Source organism: Peromyscus californicus, unplaced genomic scaffold (genome assembly GCF_007827085.1).
Source record: "Peromyscus californicus insignis strain IS unplaced genomic scaffold, ASM782708v3 Scaffold_19__1_contigs__length_69161282, whole genome shotgun sequence".
Classification (NCBI taxonomy): domain Eukaryota; kingdom Metazoa; phylum Chordata; class Mammalia; order Rodentia; family Cricetidae; genus Peromyscus; species Peromyscus californicus.
The window spans coordinates 23,395,916-23,416,077 of NW_026294491.1; the positions used below are offsets into that span (position 1 = coordinate 23,395,916).

Sequence of the window (20,162 nt, forward strand, 5' to 3'; positions counted from 1 at the left end):
CTCAGTAAGCAGAGTGCTCACCATAAGCAAAATCATTTAGACAAACAAATTTATTATAAAAGCTTAAGGACCTCTTTGTGGTCACCTTTGTTACCTGGGTACTCTGATACATTCCTCTGATCCTAGTAGGCCAAGTTGTCCATCAGAGTCAAGACCCCAAGCAAACATCTGGCCCTTGTCATTAAGTGCTACTGTATGAGCTTCTCCACATGAAACAGCTACGATATTTTGGGCATCCAGGGCAACAACCTGCTCTAACAGAACAGAAGTCAAGAAGAGAAACATTACATTCTAATCTTGAGTTGAAATAAGAATAAATACATTCAATTCTCATTGTCTATCAAAAGCAAGGAGATGCTTAAACATAAAATACAACCAGTTGTTTTGAAAAGAATTAACAAATATGCTCCATATATAATTCTCATTGTGGTAACACCATAAGGTATAAGTGACCTGAACATCTTCGAGAAATTCAGGGCTCATCAAGATAATCTCAGAAGACAATACTCTATTCAAAACCGCCAATAAAAAAGAAACCAATTAACAATAACCTGGGCTATTACTGGAACTTTAGCAGTGTAATTGTAATTCAGACTTACTTTATCATACAGACACTACAGTGTAGTATTCTTAATGAAATAATCTCAACTGGCAATTTATTTACAGATCTTTGTTGTTGTTAAGTTTGAGACAGAATCTCACTATTGCAGCCCAGGATGGCCTGAACTAGGAATCCTCCTGCCTCTGCTGCCCAACTGTTGGGATTACTACAGGCATGCACCGTCACTCCAGGCTCAGATTTTAAAATATAAAATCTATTGGATATGCTGAATGGAGAAGTAAAAGGTAGTATGTCCACTATAAATAGTAGGTTTTATTTTATGGACTCCTACTTTAGCATCAACAGCTATAAACCCCCTCATGTGGTTAAAATATGCTCAAGTTTTAAATCAAAAGTAGCCAGCCAGTGACACCTGAAGTTTCCCTTAAGATAGGCTGTGCTGGGGCTGCAGAGAAAGCTCAGTGGGTAAGAGCACTTCCTGCTCTTACAGAGGACCTGGATTCAATTCCCAGCATCCACACAGTGGCTTGCAAACACCTGTAACTCCAGGTCCAGGGGATCTGATGCCCTGTTCTGATCTCCAAAGGTATACATGGAAGGTATACAAAGGTATACAAAAGCACATGGTATACATTTAAACATTCAGAGAAAAACTCATACACATAAATCTTTAAAAATAGATATACAATGTTTGTTAGTGTTTCACCAGTAAGTTTTTACATGCCATTTGAAATTAACTTTATAAGCTTAATAAGAATGCTACATTTATTATCTTCAACACAACAGAAACCTCATGATGAAAGCAATTAAAACTCTGTCAACTAGGGTTTCTTGGCATACTAATTTGTAAATAATGCTATTCAATAATGAAATTGACTACATTCAAAAAACTGACATTCCCACATATAAAGCAATTGATATTATATCTGGATTAAGATCTTGCTTTTCTTTAAGTAGGAGGCTAGTGCTAGATAACCTCCAGGAATCTATACAACTCCATTGGTATACTAAGCACTTACCTTAAAAGTATCCTGAGTTGATGTATACTTGAGGCATGTATACTTGGCCTTACTACGTAGATCAGGCCAGCTTAAGGCTGCAGCAATCCTGCCTCTGCCTCTGCCTCACAAGTACCAAGATTACAAGTGTGCACATCAGGCCAGCTTAAGGCTGCAGCAATCCTCCTGCCTGGGCCTCTGCCTCTGCCTGACAAGTACTAGGATTACAGGTGTGCACAACCATGCCCAGCAAGTTGATAACTCTTCAAGCTAGTGCCCAGTACACTGAAGTTTATTACACCAATCTCTCACTCTTTGCGTTATTCTGTACACGTTTTAATAAAATTATATTACAGAAACACATATACAACAAAAAAAACAAACAAAACAGGATATAACATGACCTTCCTCTAAAGGTCAAGAAAACCAAGAATCATTAGCCTACACAGTCTCACAAATCTTTTTTGTTTGTTTGTTTGTTTGTTTGTTGTTTTTGTTTTTTGGGGACAGGGTTTCTCTGTGTAGCTTTGGAGCCTGTCCTGAAACCTGCTTTGTAGACCAGGCTTGCCTCAAACTCAGGAAGATCCATCTGCCTCTGCTGGGATTACCACAGCCTGGCCACAAATCCCTGGCCACAAATCTAAATTACAAAGGGAATTGAAATCTGTTACCAATAACAGAAGCTCTCACACATAGTGGCGCACACCTTGAATCCCTTCAATCTCAACACTCAGGAGGCAGAGACAGGTAGATCTCTGTGAGTTCAAGGCCAGCCTGGTCTACAAAGCGAGTCCCAGGACAGGCTCCAAAGCTACACAGAGAAACCCTGTCTTGAAAAACTAAAAAAAAATTAATTAATTAATTAATTAATTAAAAATAGCAGAGGCTCCTCCAAATAAGTCAATATCTCACTAAAACAATCCCAAGGGAAGTAGCAAAAGAAAACAGTACAGGAATGAGTTAAGACTCCTTGGTTCTCCATTTAACCAATTTTGAGCACTTAAATTGCATTTCAATGGCTATGAAATCAAAGGCATCAAAATCTAATGTGTAATATAAATATCTAATGTAAAATATAAGACATTAGTAATAAAATATACATGTCTGTGCTCTAAGCACTAAAAATATAAAAATAAAAGTTTGAGAAAAAACAGTAGAAATAAGGATTGTGATTAAAGGTTAAACTAAAGATATGAAAAAGACACCATGTGAACAAGAGATGTATCTGGGTTTTGAAATACATTAGGAAGGATTCTAAAAGACAGTGATACTTAAGTCATAAGCTTAGGAAAGCAAAAGAGGATCCATGTATCCATTAGGAAAATTCAAACTACTAGAACAAAACAAAGATAAATCAAAAGTAAAAAGACTGATGGGGAAAACATTTATGCCTCAGAAGGAATAACTTTCCTAATTCATTCATTCATTCTTGAGGCAGGGTCTCACCATATAGCTTAGGTTAACTTTACACTCATAATCTTCCAACTTTAGTCTCCTGAGTACTGTGGGTACCACCAAGCCCATTCCAATTCTTAAAGATTTCTTAGGGAAAAGATCAGTAATTCACATGAAAACTTGAAAAGATCAGTAATTCACATGTGAACTTCATTCATAGAAAAACAAATAGCTTTTAATCATATCAGAGATGCTCAACTTCGAGAAGAAAAAAAAAGGCAAATTCAAACTGCACTTCAAGAGAAATATAACATTTTTCTACATGAACTAAGCTTCAACACAAATTTTATCTACTGTGCTGGGGATAGGTTATGCCAAGGAACGTCAGAGACTGCCAGTAAACTAACAAACCCGAGCATGCATGGCTATGCTTACATTAGATAAAACAGACCTCAAACCAAAACCTATTAGGAGACTAGGATTGTCATTATTTAATAATAAAGGGTCAATTACCACAGAATATAATGAATGTAAGTATTTACATTACACCAAAGCACCTAAATATAAAGCAAGAGCATTAAGGGACATAAGTAAGAAAACATACTCCAAAAGCAGTAGGGGACTTAATCCCCCCTTTTGGACCGAAAACTCACAAGGAAATACTGGACTGAACTGTAATCTAGACTAAATAGTCCTAATGTGTAATGCACATAAAATACTCTTGTTTAACCACAAGTCTTAGCAATTCAAAAAAGACAGAAATCTTATCCAGTATAATTTTTGACCATGAGCAGCATGAAACTAGAGATCATTAACAGGAAGCAATCTTGATAGATGGACAAATACGTCAGGCATGGTGCATGGCTTTAATCCCAGCACTCAGGAGGCAGAAACAGGCAGATCCCTTTGAGTTCTAGGACAGTCAGGGTTACACAGGAAGACTCTCCACAGGACCACACAATGGGAGGTGAAAAGTCATCTTCTGTAGTTGTCTCTGATCCCCACATGTAAACTACAGCCCATGTGTGCACTCAACTCCACCATACAATTTTTTAAGTCAAAATAAATAAAAATAAAATCAATAGCCAACTATAACTTCTGACATTTCCATGCTTCCCATGGGAGGAAGCGTCACTGTTTTCCTGTCCTAAGTCATCTTTAACATCTGAAGATAAAAGAATCCCGTCATCCATTGTGTCTTGTTCCAATACAGCATACCTCCAAGCATCAACATGTTTTGGTTTTCTAGTATTTTAGCATAGTTCTTGAATAAAAGTCACAACAAGGCCTTTAAAGACTAAAGGGAAAGAAGTACTTTTGTGCCTAGTACAACCAAGACACAAAACACTAACTGTTGAATAAATGCCTAAACTTCAGCTATAATGAATAGACAGACACTGGCCATCTTGAGACAAATATGTGAATACCATGGTTTCTAACAAGGCCATATAACAGGTATCAGGTAAATATGAAAAGAGCCTAATACCCAAATTATTATTAGTCAGACCTATTTATGTACCCCCCTCAACTCCAACATTAGCAGCTTTTTAAAAAAGCAATCATCTGAGTACTAACCACATGCCAGGCCATTGTTCTTAGCACTGCATGTGTTATCTCACTTAATCCTTACGCCCCTCCCCCCCAAACACACACACAACCCCGAAAGAGCTTACCATGATTATACTACTTTCATAGAACAGAACAGAACACTCAGATACACAGAGGATAAGCAATGTGCCCAAGACAATATACCTACAGGCAACAGACCAGGACTATATCTAAGTTCTTAAAAAAATGTATTTTGCCAGGCGGTGGTGCCAGACACCTTTAATCCCAGCACTCGGGAGGCAGAGGCAGGTGGATCTCTGTGAGTTCGAGGCCAGCCTGGTCTACAAAGTGAGTAGCGCAAAGCTACACAGAGAAACCCTGTCTTGAAAAACCCAAAAAAATAAAATAAAATAAATAAATAAATAAATAAATATATATATATATATATATATATATATATATATATATATATATATATATATATATATATATATATATATATATTGCAGGCTGGAGAGATGGCTCAGAGGTTAAGAGCACTGGCTGTTCTTTCTTTAAAAAAGGGGGAAGGGGGAGAGAGCTGAGCGTGGTGGTGCATGCCTTTGATCCCAGCACTCAAGAGACAGGTGATTCGAGGCCAGCTTGGTCTGCAAAGTGAGTTCCAGGACAGCCAGAGCTGTTACACAGAGAAGTCCTGTCTCAAAAAACTGATAGATTGATGGATGGATGGATGGATGGATGGATGGATGGATGGATGGAAAGATACAGGTAATATAGGTAGGTAGGTAAAGAGATAGACAGACAGACAGATAATAGATGTATTTGCATTGGTTTAGTGTCGAAAAAGATATAAAGTGAAGCCTATCACTCATGTCCTTCATCAACCTACTTATTCTCTGCCCACCTCTGAACCTACAGTAACTACTGTTATTACTTGTTTCAATACATCTCTAAGTCAATATAAATGGATTTACCTAACTTTCTACACTACATTCTTCTATATCTTATTTTTTTTTCCTCAGTATATTAGATGTCTTCCCATTCCGGTCCTCAATCACATAGCACTGCATTACATTACAATGGTTGGATAAATTATAATTTTGCCAGTTTCCAAAAGAAAGATTAAGGTTATTTCTAATTTCCATAAAAGGCTGTTGCAATACAAATGTAGCTATTGGGAAGCAGCCCAGAAACTGGACTTCTCAGATAAAAAGCACAGTACTGTCAATTCTTCATCTAGGTCATACACACTTTTTTACACTGACCATCAGTTATTACTCTTTTTATTGTTATTATAAAGGGCATCTTCTATTATTTCATTGAACTCATTTTCACTGTGTTGTGTGTGTGTGTGTTGGGGGCGGGGTAATGAATGAATGAATGAATGAATGAATGAATGAATACATATGCCACAGGTTGTGTAGGTACCTATGAAGACCAGAGAGGTCGCTGAGACTCCCAGGAGCTGGGGTTACTTTGGAAGAGCAACAAATGCTCTTAACCCCTGAGCCATCTCTCAAGTCCTATCCTGGCATTCTTATTTTTCTCACCCACAAAAACAAACAGGGCTGAACTGTGTCACAAACCTGTAATCCCATCACAGTTAATTCAAGGTCAATCTAGGCCAAACAGCAAGACCCTGTCTCAAACAATAAAAAAGGGATGAAAGCTGATTTTTTAAGACTTTTGGGTAATACAGAAAGGATTCAACAGTGCCTGACACATATGGTGGTTATTATCAGTCTTGAATTTTTAAATAATGGTTCATAAAGTTTCCCATATGTTTCCCCTTCCTATACACTGCCATACCAATTTCTAAATGTATGCTTTCTTCCTTATTTCTACTTGCAGGCTTACTCAACTGCTCACCCACATATACGTGTAAACATATGTTCATGCAAAGATAACCAATTAGCTTTTTACATGACTACTCTTCAAAAGGTAGGCCAGGCAGCAGTGGCACATGCCTTTAATCCCAGCAGCGGAGGCAGAAGGATCTCTGTGAGTTCAAGTCCAGCCTGGGCTACAGAGTGAGTTCCAGGACAGGCACCAAAGCTACACAGAGAAACCCTGTCTCGAAAAACCAAAAATAAATAAATAAATAAATAAATAAATAAATAAATAAATAAAATAAAAAAAAAACTATTTAAAAAGGTAATTATAGTTTCATGAGGTTCATTACTGTTAGGATGTAATGAATAGCAAACACTTGATCACAAAGTATGTATATAGTAATCTGTAAGTACCTGGGATCAATTCAGGGAAACAATCTGAGTTCTACACTCAACAAGACAGTCTCTGCGTTGTTTTCCAGTCAGGGTTTCTTTCTCTGTGTAGTCCTGGCAGTCCTGGAACTCACTCTGTAGACCAGGCTGGCCTCAAACTCAGAGATCTGCCTGCCTCTCCCACCCCAAGTGCTGGGATTAAAGGCTAAGGGCATGCACCACCACCACCCCCACCGAGCCAGGGTGAGTCTTAAAAAGAAATAAAACCACCAATTTCTACTAATGATTGTAAGCAAAGCAGCCAAATTCTCCTCGAGCTGTCTTCAGATGCTCCCAACTCTGTTGGTAAGGACCTCTTTTCATCTTCCTCTAATGCCTTCCCCCTTCTATTTGCATGTCACAAAACAGTGTTACATCAAAGGAACTCTTGCCCACTCCAACAACACACAGTTTATAATTATGATTACTTCAATACTAACAACCCAAAAAGAAGCATCAAGCCAAACACAGTAATTAACTTGATAGGGCTGCATTTGTTCAACAATAAGCAAATAAACCTATTAACAAAATTCAAATGATCAAGGTATCAGATGGTGTGGGAGCCCACAGAGGCTTCCAAGATCTTACTCAGGTCTGAGAATCTGAGCTTGCTTTACCCAGCAGGGCTGCATAAAGAGATGATTTGGTAACAGGGGTGGTTACCAGGTGTTTGGAAGGGTCTACACTTGGCTGTATGGTGTGCTTTGATCTAACAAGGGGGAGGTCTTTTGCTCCTTCCCTTGCCATGTTATAAGAATCTGGGTACTGACTCAGGCCCTTCTGAAGCTATCCTGTGTTCTTTTCTTCTCGTTGTCTAGGTCTCCTTCTATCTGATATTTTCTTATCCCTCTTTCCTCCTCCTAAGAACACTTCAAAAGGTGGGAGCAGGACTCCCACAAGATGGTACCTGAATGTGGTAGTTTGAAAGAAAATGGTCCCCAAAGGGAGTGGCACTATTAGGAGGTGTGGCCTTGGAGGAAGTATGTCACTGTGGAAGTGGGCTTTGGGGTCTCATCTATGCTCAAGCCACTCCCAGTGAGACAGAACACTTCCTGTTGCCTGTGAGTCGAGATGTAAGAACTCTCAGCTCCTTCTCTAGCGCCATGTCTACCTGCATGCTGCCTTGGTTCCCACCATGACAGTAACAGACTAAACCTCTGAACTGTAAGCAAATCACCACAATCAAATGTTTTCCTTTAGAAGAGTTGCAGTGGTCATGGTGTCTCTTCAAGGCAATAGACATTTTCATTTTATCACTTTATAAAAACAGATAAAACTATGCCTGTGGCTCAAACCTGTAATCTCAGAAATGGTAATCTGAGACAGGAGGGTAGCCATGAGTACCAGGCATCTCAAAACAAACGAACAAAAATAATAATAAAATAGAAAACAGATAGACAGTCATTTATGACACTTTAAATTTACAAGTTACTTTAAATTCACTAGGTACTTTTAACAGTTTCCAAAGGCTGACTCAACCACAAAATAATAGCTAAGTAATTAATTACTTAGTACACTGGAATAGTAGAAAAATTTACAACCTACCTAATACACCTAGGGGAAAGCAAAGCTGGAAATAAACACCTGATGCTTTTAGTCACGATTTTCTCCCATTTTTATTCCTTACTGCCCACTGAATTATATTACAGTCACAACAAAATTTACCTCACCAGAATCAGCTCTCTTCAAATAGAAGAGGTAACAGTCCTAATCATGCTGCATCCTCTATTTCCAATCAATGACTCCACCTAGGATCATAGCTGGCTCTTTATCATTACTGACATACAATTCACTTCCATCAAGTTAACAATGTCCATCTTTGGTCTGCCAAATCTCTCCTGATCTATCTGTTCCTTCGTTTAAAAGAACTATAACCACAGTTAAAATAATTACTTTCCCAATTCTCCTCTCTTCAATTCTTCCTTTATAAAAACTATTTGCCCACTAACCAAATTAAAATCAGAACATCTAAAAATTTTATAGATTTTAGCCGGGCGGTGGTGGCGCACGCCTTTGATCCCAGCACTCGGGAGGCAGAGCCAGGCGGATCTCTGTGAGTTCGAGGCCAGCCTGGGGTACCAAGTGAGTCCCAGGAGAGGCGCAAAGCTACACAGAGAAACCCTGTCTCGAAAAACCAAAAAAAAAAAAAAAAAATTTTATAGATTTTAAACACAGTTTAAACACAGTTGTCTATCATCTTACAAGTACGTATGCTCACAAGAATGTTGTCTGTAAATCAAAGTTCCAAAATACATTCACTTGACAAGCTTCTGATAGAACATAGTGAGCACTGTATGGGATTTATGTTCCCTATTTTCAGACAGTCCAACTAAATGGATTACCATTCCATTCCTAACAAGGCATTAAATCTTGTTGTTTTTAAGATTTACTAATTTATTATGTATACAGTGTTCTGCCTGCATGTACACCTTCATGCCAGAAGAGGGCACCAGATCTCTTTTATAGATGGCTCTGAGCCATTCTGTGGTTCCTGGGAATTGAACTCTGCATATCTGGAAGACCTCTGAGCCATCTCTCCAGCCCCAGGTCATGCTGTTTTACAAAGTTCTATTACCCATCTTTGTATTGGGGGATTTTCTGAGACAGGGTCTAACTGTGAAGTCTTAACTAGCACAGAATTTCCAAAACAGATCAGTCTGGACTCAGATTTGCAGCATTCCTCGTGAGTCCTAGGATTACAGATGTGAGCTACCAAGTTCACCTATTTTATACAATCATTCATCTGTAAACAACACTGCTGCATCTTTACGTGTACTCCTATGATTTGTGTCTTGTTTTATTTTCCTTACATGACTTTCAAACAATGTTCATTATATTGTACCCAGAAGTCTATCAAATGAATGTATTCTGGAACTTTCATGCACAGACAACATTCTCCTGAGCATATGCATTTGTAAAACTACAGCTGTGTTTAACATTTAAAAAATAAGTTAGCTGTCTGTTGTAGATATGTTAAAATTAAAGGTTCCAAGCCGGGCGGTGGTGGCGCAATGGCCTTTGATCCCAGCACTCGGGAGGCAGAGCCAGGCGGATCTCTGTGAGTTCGAGGCCAGCCTGGGCTACCAAGTGAGTTCCAGGAAAGGCGCAAAGCTACACAGAGAAACCCTGTCTCGAAAAACCAAAAACAAAAAAAAAAACCACAAAGAAAGGATTCAAATGAGAATACTTTTGTATGATGTCATTACACTTGATTTTTTACCTTCTTATAATTGCCAAATTTTCTACCAAGAATGTGTACTACTTTTGTAACCAGAAAAAAATATGAAAAACTAAAACTGTATTCAGAATTGTATGATAACAAAGGAAAAAAATCAATCTAAACTTGTGTATTTAAAGAAGCAAGGAGCCGGGGTACAGCATAGTGGTAGTGCTGGTCTAGTATATTATACATAAGACCCTGGGCTCTATCTCCAGCACTTCAAATAACAAAAAAGAAGCATTAGTTTTGAATAATATGTGGAAAACGTGTTACTAAAGAGTCTTAAAAATGCAAAAATAAATTACACCAAGCTAGAAAATAAGACAGAAGAGTAAGTCCAGGTAAATAAAATTTTGGAAGCACTAATGGTCAAGAAATTCCCCTTTATAACTAGAACAAACTGGTTTTGATTTTGTTGGTGATAGTGTATCTCTACATAACCCAGTCTGCCTTCCAATTCTTGATCCTTCTGCTGCAACCTCTCAGTGCTAAAATTAGAGGGAGGAACCACCACATCTAGCACATGTATCACCGCCTTGTTTTCTATGGACAAAGAATAAGTCCAGGGAAAGAGAAAGGAGAGAAAGAGGCTTGCATATGGCTCCTTTTACTACTTATTTTCCTACACCATCTCACCCTAATAAACCCTTGTAACAATGTTTAAGGACACCTTTTGTACCAAGAGTTTAAAAAAATCTCAACATTCAATAATACACTTTACAGTTTAGGAAAATGGAAGTCATTCTTATTTCTTCAAAACAATTTTAAAAATACATGGAATTAAAAAAAAAATACATGGAGCAGGGCGGTGGTGGCGCACGCCTTTAATCCCAGCACTTGGGAGGCAGAGCCAGGCGGATCTTTGTGAGTTCGAGGCCAGCCTGGTCTACAGAGTGAGATCCAGGAAAGGCACAAAGCTACACAGAAAAACCTTGTCTTGAAAAACCAAAAAAAAAAAAAAAAACATGGAATGTGAAAGAATCATGCTATATTTATATAGCATACTGAAAACAATGGAAACCTAAGAATACTTAAGAAGTCTCTAAGTATGCATAGGTGTGGGATGAGCTGGAGAGATGGCTCAGAGGTTAAGAGAACTGGCTGCTCTTCCCGAGATCCTGAGTTCAACTCCCAGCAACCACATGGTGGCTCACAACCATCTATAATGGGATCTGACGCCCTCTTCTGGCATGCAGGCATACATACAAAGCACTCATACCCAAAATAACAATAGTAATAATAATGTGTGGTGGTGCATACCTTTGGTTCCATCACTCAGGAGGCAGAAACAGGAAGATCTCTACTAAACAGGAGGACAGCCTAGTCTATATAGTAAATTCAGGCCAGCCAGAGTAACATAGTATGAGACCCTGTCTCAAAAAATACAAGAACAAAATCTCTGAGCAGATGATGCAAACTGACTAGGCTGCCATTTTACAATGTTAATCCTTGGTAACTGCCCAAATTATGAAACTGAAGTCTACCATGCACCCCCCCCCCTTTTTTTAGTGATAGAAGCAGTATTTTGGTTTTCATTTTCTATTTTTGAGGGAGGGTCTTGAAGCCCAGGAAAACCTCCAACTAAATGATCCTTCTGCCTCAACCTTCTAAACACAGTCATCAAAACAACCTTCTGAACAACACTCCTTTAAGCACAATAATATACCAAATACAAAGAAAATCCTGAAAGAAGCCAACTACATTTCTTTTGCGTGAGTTGTTTATATAACACAAGCAAACCAATGCATCCCAGGGACAGCCTTGATACAACATAAATTAAGTAATCTTGTTCTAATGCGAGCTAGCCATTCAATCAACCCTGTATGACAATTACTACAGACTTCTGATAGACCAGCACAGCAGTCAACACAATAAAGAAATATATGAGAATACAAAACAGACACAAGAAAAGAAAGCATTGTTTGTCTAACTATTCTTGGGCTGCGGCATCGGTGAGTGTCAGTGTTTGCTTCTCGTGCATGAGGCCCTGTGTTTGATCTAAAGTAAAACCAAAAAAACCTGTTCCTACCACACAGTGGTATAATGCAATCATCTTGGTAAATTACTGATTGATTTCAACAGGCCATCAAATCGAATGGCAAGGAAACAATCTGTGCATCAGCATCTGGCCTGCCTCAAACAGAAGCTATTACTGTAAATACCGCTAAACACAAGCACACGTTAGTGACTCCAGGAGGAGACTGGTAGGCTTAAGCTTTCAGACTCAGTTTACGGCTGCTCACCGGCCACCTGCTGTTTGACAAGTTACTTACCAGCTTGTGCTGCCATTTCTCCAAATTTATCCCCTAAGATGAGGATAATTCTTGCAATTTGTGTCACAAGCATTTTGAAAGGGACCATGAGTTATTGTGTAATGCTCTTGAAACTCCTCAGATGTGGGTCCTACACAAAGTAAAGTATTATTATACATCTCTCTAGCAGCATCTGTTTGCATTATGACTTCCCCACACCTGAAACTGTGATTCCTGGGCACTGACCCTTCTCACAGTGCTCAGAGTCAAGCCTCAAGTCCTGACCTAGGTCATTCTTTTTACAAGTCGTTTATCATCTACATCTTTCTCTTCCTTAGAAGGTATTACGAAAATTAAGACTTACAAAACCCAGTGAGCTTCAATCTTGTATGTTTTCATACAATAAGAAATATGTGGAACAATTTGGAATTTCTAATTTAGAAATAATTTACCATATTTATCTATTTCCTACACTATTTTTAAAAATCCAATTTTATATAAAAAGACATTTCATTTGTAGATTTATGTTTTATGAACAGAAAGAATAGGTCAGAAAGTGAGGACTCAAGAAAGGCAAGCAAGCAGCTACCGCTGTGACCACACTGCTTTCACCGGACTGACTAAGAAGAGACAGTGTTGTGAGGCTGAAATGAGATACTCCATGTGAAAGAACCTGGAAAACCACAGAAAGCTACCAAAATACTCCGTTTAACAGAATGATACCATCATTTACAATCCTGAAACGGCTTAGCATGGCTACTATATGAGACCAGTAAAAACAGATGTAGGAAACATACACTCAAAGTCAACAAGTTAAGACTGGGTATACTGTGAGTCAAGAAACCTGTTAGGAAGTTTACTTTTAACAAATTACTTTTAAATCTCATAAGTAAATCTAGAAATATACAAATAAAGCTAACAATTCATTTAAGTGGACAGATATACTGAATAAATATATTTATTTGTAAGCTAAGAATTAAGAAATTGAGGAATGGGGCTGGAGAGATGGCTCAGAGGTTAAAAGCACTGGCTGCTCTTCTAGAGATCCCGAGTTCAATTCCCAGCAACCACATGGTGGCTCACAACCATCTCTAGTGGGATCTGATGCCCTCTTCTGGCATAAAGGTGTATATGCAGATAGAGCACTCAAAATAAATAAATTTTAAAAAAGGAAAAAAAAAAGGTTTAAAAAAAATTGAGAAACTAGCTTTAAAAGGTATCTAGAAGTTTCTATAGTAGGGAAAAAAATACATGAAGGTGCAAGAGACATTCATTTTTTCTTGCACTAATTCAGAAAGAGCTAGTAGTGAGGTCATACCTACGTAAGAGAACACAGATGGATATGGACTTAACCTAATACTCTTGGTATAATAAATGTCAGAAAACGTTTTATATGATTCCAGATATATAAAATATCCAAAATGGAAAATTCTCCCCATAGGTCATATGTTCAAACTACTACACAGCAAGGCCAACCCCTAAATGTGACTCAAGTAACCTTAATGATGCTAAGTTCCATTTCTTCGTTATAATTGTTATGATTATAAAGCAGTCTATGTAAAAGAAATAATTCTTAGTTTTTCTCTACTTTCCTTGTGACTTAAGTAAAGTTCTGATAAAGGAATTGTGTATGACACAGACATGTAACCAGACTGCTCAATTACAAGACTTGAAAACCAATTAAATAAGACCTAACAATTATCTTTACACTCATATCTCAAATTCAACAATTTATAAAAGGGGCAGGGAAAGGGCACGTTTAAAACACTGACAACCATTCCAAAGAGAAATAATTTTAGTTAAAACATTATTAATTTACCACTCATGTACTTTAAACAAAAAAAAGAGGCTGAAAGCTGGAGTCCTTCCTATCGCAGCCACCACACCTCCTTTAATTTCCACATCTTTCTATCTCTATAGCCTAGTTACGCTTCAAAATGTCAGAGAACCAGGGCTTTCGCTTAGGCTCGGAGCTCCCCAACCCCGTTTATAAAAGCAATTCTAGCTCCAGACTTACTTTTTGGTTATTTGTGTGACTACTGACAGAATTTAACTTAAACTTTTATTTCTTTAATTCAATCCCACAATATCTTTCTCATTTAAATTCCCTAGGCTTTAAATATACAGCAGATAGAAGAATTTCAACTCTCTTTATTTACTTCATTACTTATGTCTGAACTTCCAACTCTAGCTCTTAATCTCTGGAAAGACAAAGCTCTTTTTTTCTTCCTTTTCTCTCGTCTATTTTATATGCCCTGGACATAAATGAGCTGATCTGAAAGTGGAAACACGTTCTTCAACTTTGTATTACTAAATAATGTTTCCAGGATGAATTAACAAGAAGACAGAGATGTCACAATACAACCATCACAAAGTCAACAACAAGACCGAACAGCAGCTGGCTGTCCCCAAACCTCATCTGTGCAGCTTGACATTCTACGCACTGATGTATGTGTTCACCCTTGTTCTGAACACCAAACAGTGTTTAGTAATATTAAACATTTCTAAACCTCAGTAAGTTACAGCAAGCGTACTGGCAATTCCTACATCTAGTAAGTAATCCCAATACTACAGAAACCTCAACTTGGGGCATTTCCACACTAAGCAAAATGTGCAGATAGTAAATTACCACCCACAACCACCTCAATGCCCAAGAGACTATGAAAATCTGGTAAGAGTCTGTAAAAGATGCTTTTGTGAAGTGTAATACAAGAAAACTATCATTTAGTTTGAGTTCTACAATAATTAGACCTACTTATTAAGGACTCGCTCTCATTCATTCAATAAAACCAAGTTACATATTATGCCTCAGGAGGTGGGATTAAGACCCTACCCACCCAGCCTGGTCTCCAAAGCGAGTTCCAGGAAAGGCGCAAAGCTACACAGAGAAACCCTGTCTCGAAAAACCAAAAAAAAAAAAAAAAGACCCTACCCACATATAAGACTTAAACCTCCAGGATCTTGCAAATTAGGAGTAAAGTGTAGCAAAGGTGCTGAGATGATATGAAAGATATTTCAATTTAATGCCTGAGTTTTTACACCCACATTGATCTCTCAAAAGCAGACTATAAAAAACACAAACAAAACCACCACTGTACAATAAGCTGATAGAGAAAAAGGACTGCCATAGGGAATACCCAAGTGTCACTGCTATGAAACTAAGCACAGCAGCAGTCTCACCTGAATCTACTACCTTAATGTAGTAGATTTTGGTTATCACAACTGAAAGCAAAGTACCTAACAAGACCATCTCAAATGTGTCACTACCAATTGAACACAACATCCAGGAAAACAGACATGAAATGTGACCAAATGCTTCCAATTCTCATTACCTGATAAATTAGTTTACATTTTGCTTATATTACTCTCCACAGTCAGACCACCTCACATTCACAAACCCTTTAAAAGCTAGCACTGACCACATGAAAGCAGAAAATAGGGGGTTGAACAATATTTCTAACTAAGCAAAACAAAAATTACATATCTAAAGTATAACGGGGAGAAATGGAAGAACTTGGATATGATTTAAACAAGTAAACAAAAGTAAGAAGCTTTTATCATACCCCCCATGTGTACAGGAAACATCCCAGAGCAAGTTAGGAATTCAAAATCTGTTCAAGGTGGCTGAACTTATTAAAGATTTTGATACCTTTATATTTTATACAAAATACACTGAAGGCTAATTTTTGTTGTTGCTATTTTCAACCACAATCAATTAGGGGTCATACTAGTAGTAATAATAATAAAAGAAAAAAGAACCACAAACCAAAAACTCAAGAATGTTTAACTCTTACTTTGATTTCAAAGCTTGATAAAGCCTGTAAGTTTAGGTTTACAGAGGTCATAAAAACCATCATTTCAAATGTAAAATGCTATCAATGACTAGAAATAGAGACCTTTTCACTTACCTGGTTTCTTTCTGGATTTTTCATGACCAAGCTGTCCCAGATCATTACATCCACACGTGTACACAGTTCCGTCATCAAGAACAAATACAGTATGTCTGAGTCCACAGCCAACATCTCGGACCTTTTTATTTACAAAAAAGTCACTTTTTCTGGGCTCTAGTACAATCTCTTCATCGATTCCACCCAAACCTAGTTGTCCATAGGATGCATTTCCCCAGCACAACATGCTTGTAAAGACTTTGGTCTTCCAGTTTCAATATAAAAGTCCCTTCTGAAACACTGGAAACTTGGAGGTACCCTATGTCTGAGGAGACAAACAAAGTTAATAGGATTTCAAAGAAATCGTGATGTGTAACTGCTCTTTCATCAAGTGTTAAGTGACAATCAGGATTGCAATTGTTACATATTTAAAACATGCCTCAGAGTTATCAGTCAGTTCCAAGAACCAATCAGTTCTTTCATTTTTTAAAGCATCATATACAAATGTTTAGGAAATAGCCATCACTTTCTACTACTCTTTGCAAAACTTAAAACCGTAACTGGCTTTGACTTACATAACTCAGTAATAAGTACTCTTATGAAATTCTTTTTTTCTTTAAATAAGTTTAGTGAGAACAGTAAATAAATCATGTGTCTAATGCCCAAACAAGCAAGAAGCCAGCCAACTGCAGAAACATAACCTTGAAATCTCCCTCAACTCACCCAGGTCAACAATCTGATACCTACCTCCACATCAACAGAAAACTGAAGTTCTTATCTGTAACAGAAATTAAACCAATAATGGAACTTAAAATTGTCACAATTTAGACTGGCCTTCTCATTACTTATACTAATAATAGGCTATATACAAAGTTAGAATTTATCAAGTCATAATTTTAAAACAATCAACTCCATTTTACAAGTCAAAATATTAGCACCAACCCCTCTCTACTAATTTAATTTTAAAACTAAATCGATTATAACACATAAAATATTCAGTTTAAATATCTAGATTCGCCGGGTGGTGGTGGTGGTGGTGGTGGCGGCGGCGGCGGCGGCGGCAGCAGCAACAACAACGGTGCACGCCTTTAATCCCACCACTCAGGAGACAGAGGCAGGTGGATCTCTGTGAGTTCGAGGCCAGCCTGGTCTACAGAGTGAGATCCAGGAAAGACGCAAAGCTACACAGAGAAACCCTGTCTCAAAAAAACATAAATAAATAAATAAATATCTAGACTCTTCCAATTCAAAATTTTTTATTATGAATTTTTTTTCCCCTTTTTTTCAAAGATTTATTTTATTTATTATGTATACAGTGTTCTGCCTGCATGTGTCTTTGCAGGCCAGAAGAGGTCACCAGATCTAATTGCAGGTGGTTGTGAGCCACCTTGTGGTTGCTGGGAATTGAACTCAGGACCTCTGGAAGAGCAGTCAGTGCTCTTAACCACTGAGCCATCTCTCCAGCCCTGAATGGTTCTTACAAGTAAAAAATAGTATTAATTTATGTATACCTCTAGGACAATTAATTACCTGAAGATGAAAAACAAATTGTAAACAATCCCAGAACTTTTTTCCCCCCCAAAATAGGAATGGGGTGGGGGTGGGGGTGGGGGTAAGGCATTGACAGTTTAATAGAGAAATCTATATAACTTCTTCTCTTGAAAGACATACCATGAGGGGCTGAGAGACCTCTCAGATGTTAAGGGCACTGGCTGTTCTTTTAAAGGATCCGGATTCAATTCCCAGCACCCACATCGCTGCCCGCTACTGTCTGTATGTAACTAGTCCCAGGGAATCCTACGCCCTCTTCTGGTCTCCACCAACACCAGGCACACACATGGTGCACAACACCTAAGCAAAACATCCATAAACATTATACAAAAAAAAAAAAAAGCGTGAGTCTTTCTCATCTAAACCTCCGCTGTTTTGTTATTAAATAGCACCCGTACTGGAAGTTAGTCTTCCTCCTTGCTGTCCAAAGTCACCTAAATTCCTTACACTGAATCTGAGATTTCAAAACATAATTTTCCTGCACTTACGTTTATTTAGAAAGTGCCGAAGCTATACCACTACACTCGCATAACCAGAAATTTGATGTCCTCCCTTTGGGGCAGCAAAACTCGAAAGTTCCAGAGAGTTCTGCACTGTCCTTCCGTATCTTTTTCGTACGGTTAGCGGAAGACAGAAACCTCTCTCCGATTTCAGCGCGCTTCGTTTGGGCACCCTTTTTTTTTTTGTTTTTGTTTTTTTCCTCCAGAAGTCAGAACGGGTCTTGGAAAGGCGTTCTCTCGCCAGCAACAGGTAGAAGGGGAAGCAGTTGAGTTTCCTCTGCCTGACCATGCACCGCGATCGGCTCACGCGGCCCGGGGAAGGGGAAGGGTCTGCAACACACCCAGCCTCGCGGGCCGACCAGCCAAACTCCCGCAGCTACCGGCGCGCCGCGCCCGCCGAGACCGTCCCAGAGGGCTCGGCCCCGGCGGCCTCGGCCCCGGGGAGGCCCTTCCCCACGAGAGAGGTGCAACATCCCGGCCCCGGCCAGCGCTGAGGAGGACGCCGGCGCCCTTCGCCAAGGCCCCAGCGGAGGCCACCTCCGTCACACTACCCCGAACCCACAGGGGCAACGACTCACCGGGTCCCTCAGGGCAGGGAGAGCCCCTAGGCGATGGAGGGCGGCCGCTCCCCGGGACCTCTGGACGGCTCTCCGGCTCCGAGATCTTCTTCTTCCTCTTCCAGCCGGCCGCGGCGATGACCACGACTCCGCCTTCGGAAGAATCCCAGGCGCCGCTCAGCTGGCTCTGCTGCCCGGCTCGCTCGCTCGCTCGCTCTCCTGTGAAACTTTCCCAGGTTCCTCAGAGGAAAAGCGGCCGCCAGCACTCTCCGGACCGAGAGACAGCCGTCAGCGACCCGGATGGAGCGGGAGGGGAAGGGCTGGTGGCGAGCAGGGCGGAGAGCACGAGGGGTGGAGAGAGCCGAGGGAGAGGCCGGCGACAAGGGAGAGGGGCGGTGGTTTCGCGGGGGATGGGGCGTGGGGGGGAGGGGAGGGGGGGGAAAAGGCAGCCAGCCGGAAGTGGCCGCCGCGCACGCGCGGCCCCGCCCACTTCCCCGTTCGCGCGCCTGCGCGGGAGTCTTCCCAGGGTTCTTCGGACCCAGGCGCCTGCGCAGTGTTTTGCTAGTCCCTGCTCCTAACAGACTAATGGAGAAATGAGAGCTAGAAGCTGTCAGTATACTTTTTCTTTTTCTTTTTTTTTCTTTTCTTTTTTTTTTTTTTTTTTTTTTTTGTCGGTGTGTTCACAAGGGCTCCGGCGTTCACAAGGGCTGCTTAATGGAATTTTCTTTTTGGTTTGCCTTCCTGCTTGTAGGTTCTTAGCCTTTTCATAAATTTTATTCTACCTTTCCTAAGGAGATTCTGAAGTAGCCGACGAAACAATCACAAATATGGTTAGAAAAGCAGATGTCTCAAGTGTAAACCCTTAAACTCACCTGAACCTAATCTAAACATGTGAGGTGGATTCATAGCAATGGAGCAATGGCTTAGCTTAATCTTTGTCCGGGTTCTTGGAACCGTGTTGCCTCACATTTTCAGCTAACTCATTGGAAGATAAGGTTAAAATTGCCTGGCCTCTTTCACTCAGAAAAAAAATAATAATAATAGAGCGTGTGGCTGCAGCTCCAGCTTCATGAAAACGAAATCCAGGTTTCCCAGGCCAATGTTAACATCATCTTGATACCAAATCTGTCTGTTGAGTCTCAAAAAAGAACCCAGTGCATGAATGGAGGGCAAATTGTTGGGGCAAGAAAAAAGATGTATTCAGTAAGACGCCAAGACCAAGAATGTGTAGTACCTTACTGACATTTTAACCTTCTTAACACAGGTTCCATGCCCACTTTATCCTTAGGAGGAAATGATTGAGGAAACCCGGTAGCTAACGATCTGTGGGACTGTGTCAATCTTGAAGAAGGAGGGAAAAAACAACAACATGGAAATCCTGTGCAAACCAACTGTGCCGCTAGCTTGTGGGGGAGGGGGGACGGAGCT

The 20,162-nt window shown here is 39.6% G+C and overlaps 1 protein-coding gene across 7 annotated transcripts in view; it reads right to left on the minus strand.

Moving 5' to 3' along the window:
• Positions 1-19,149, minus strand: part of Herc4 (HECT and RLD domain containing E3 ubiquitin protein ligase 4) — a 77,937-nt gene extending 58,788 nt beyond the window's left edge. For 5 of the 7 annotated variants that reach the window (XR_008219856.1, XR_008219857.1, XM_052744825.1 and 2 more), the window contains exons 1-4: positions 18,756-19,149; positions 16,874-16,904; positions 16,148-16,451; positions 95-254 (exon numbers count right to left, since the gene is read on the minus strand). Coding sequence is in view for 5 of the 7 variants with exons in the window: in XM_052744825.1 (XP_052600785.1) it covers positions 95-254; positions 16,148-16,373 (386 nt within the window). In the remaining 2 variants the exon portion in view is untranslated. Of the gene's footprint in view, positions 1-94; positions 255-12,260; positions 12,391-16,147; positions 16,452-16,873; positions 16,905-18,755 lie in introns of those variants that run through there. The other 2 variants (XM_052744827.1, XM_052744826.1) reach the window with 2 other exon arrangements.
• Positions 19,150-20,162: the final 1,013 nt, after the last annotated feature.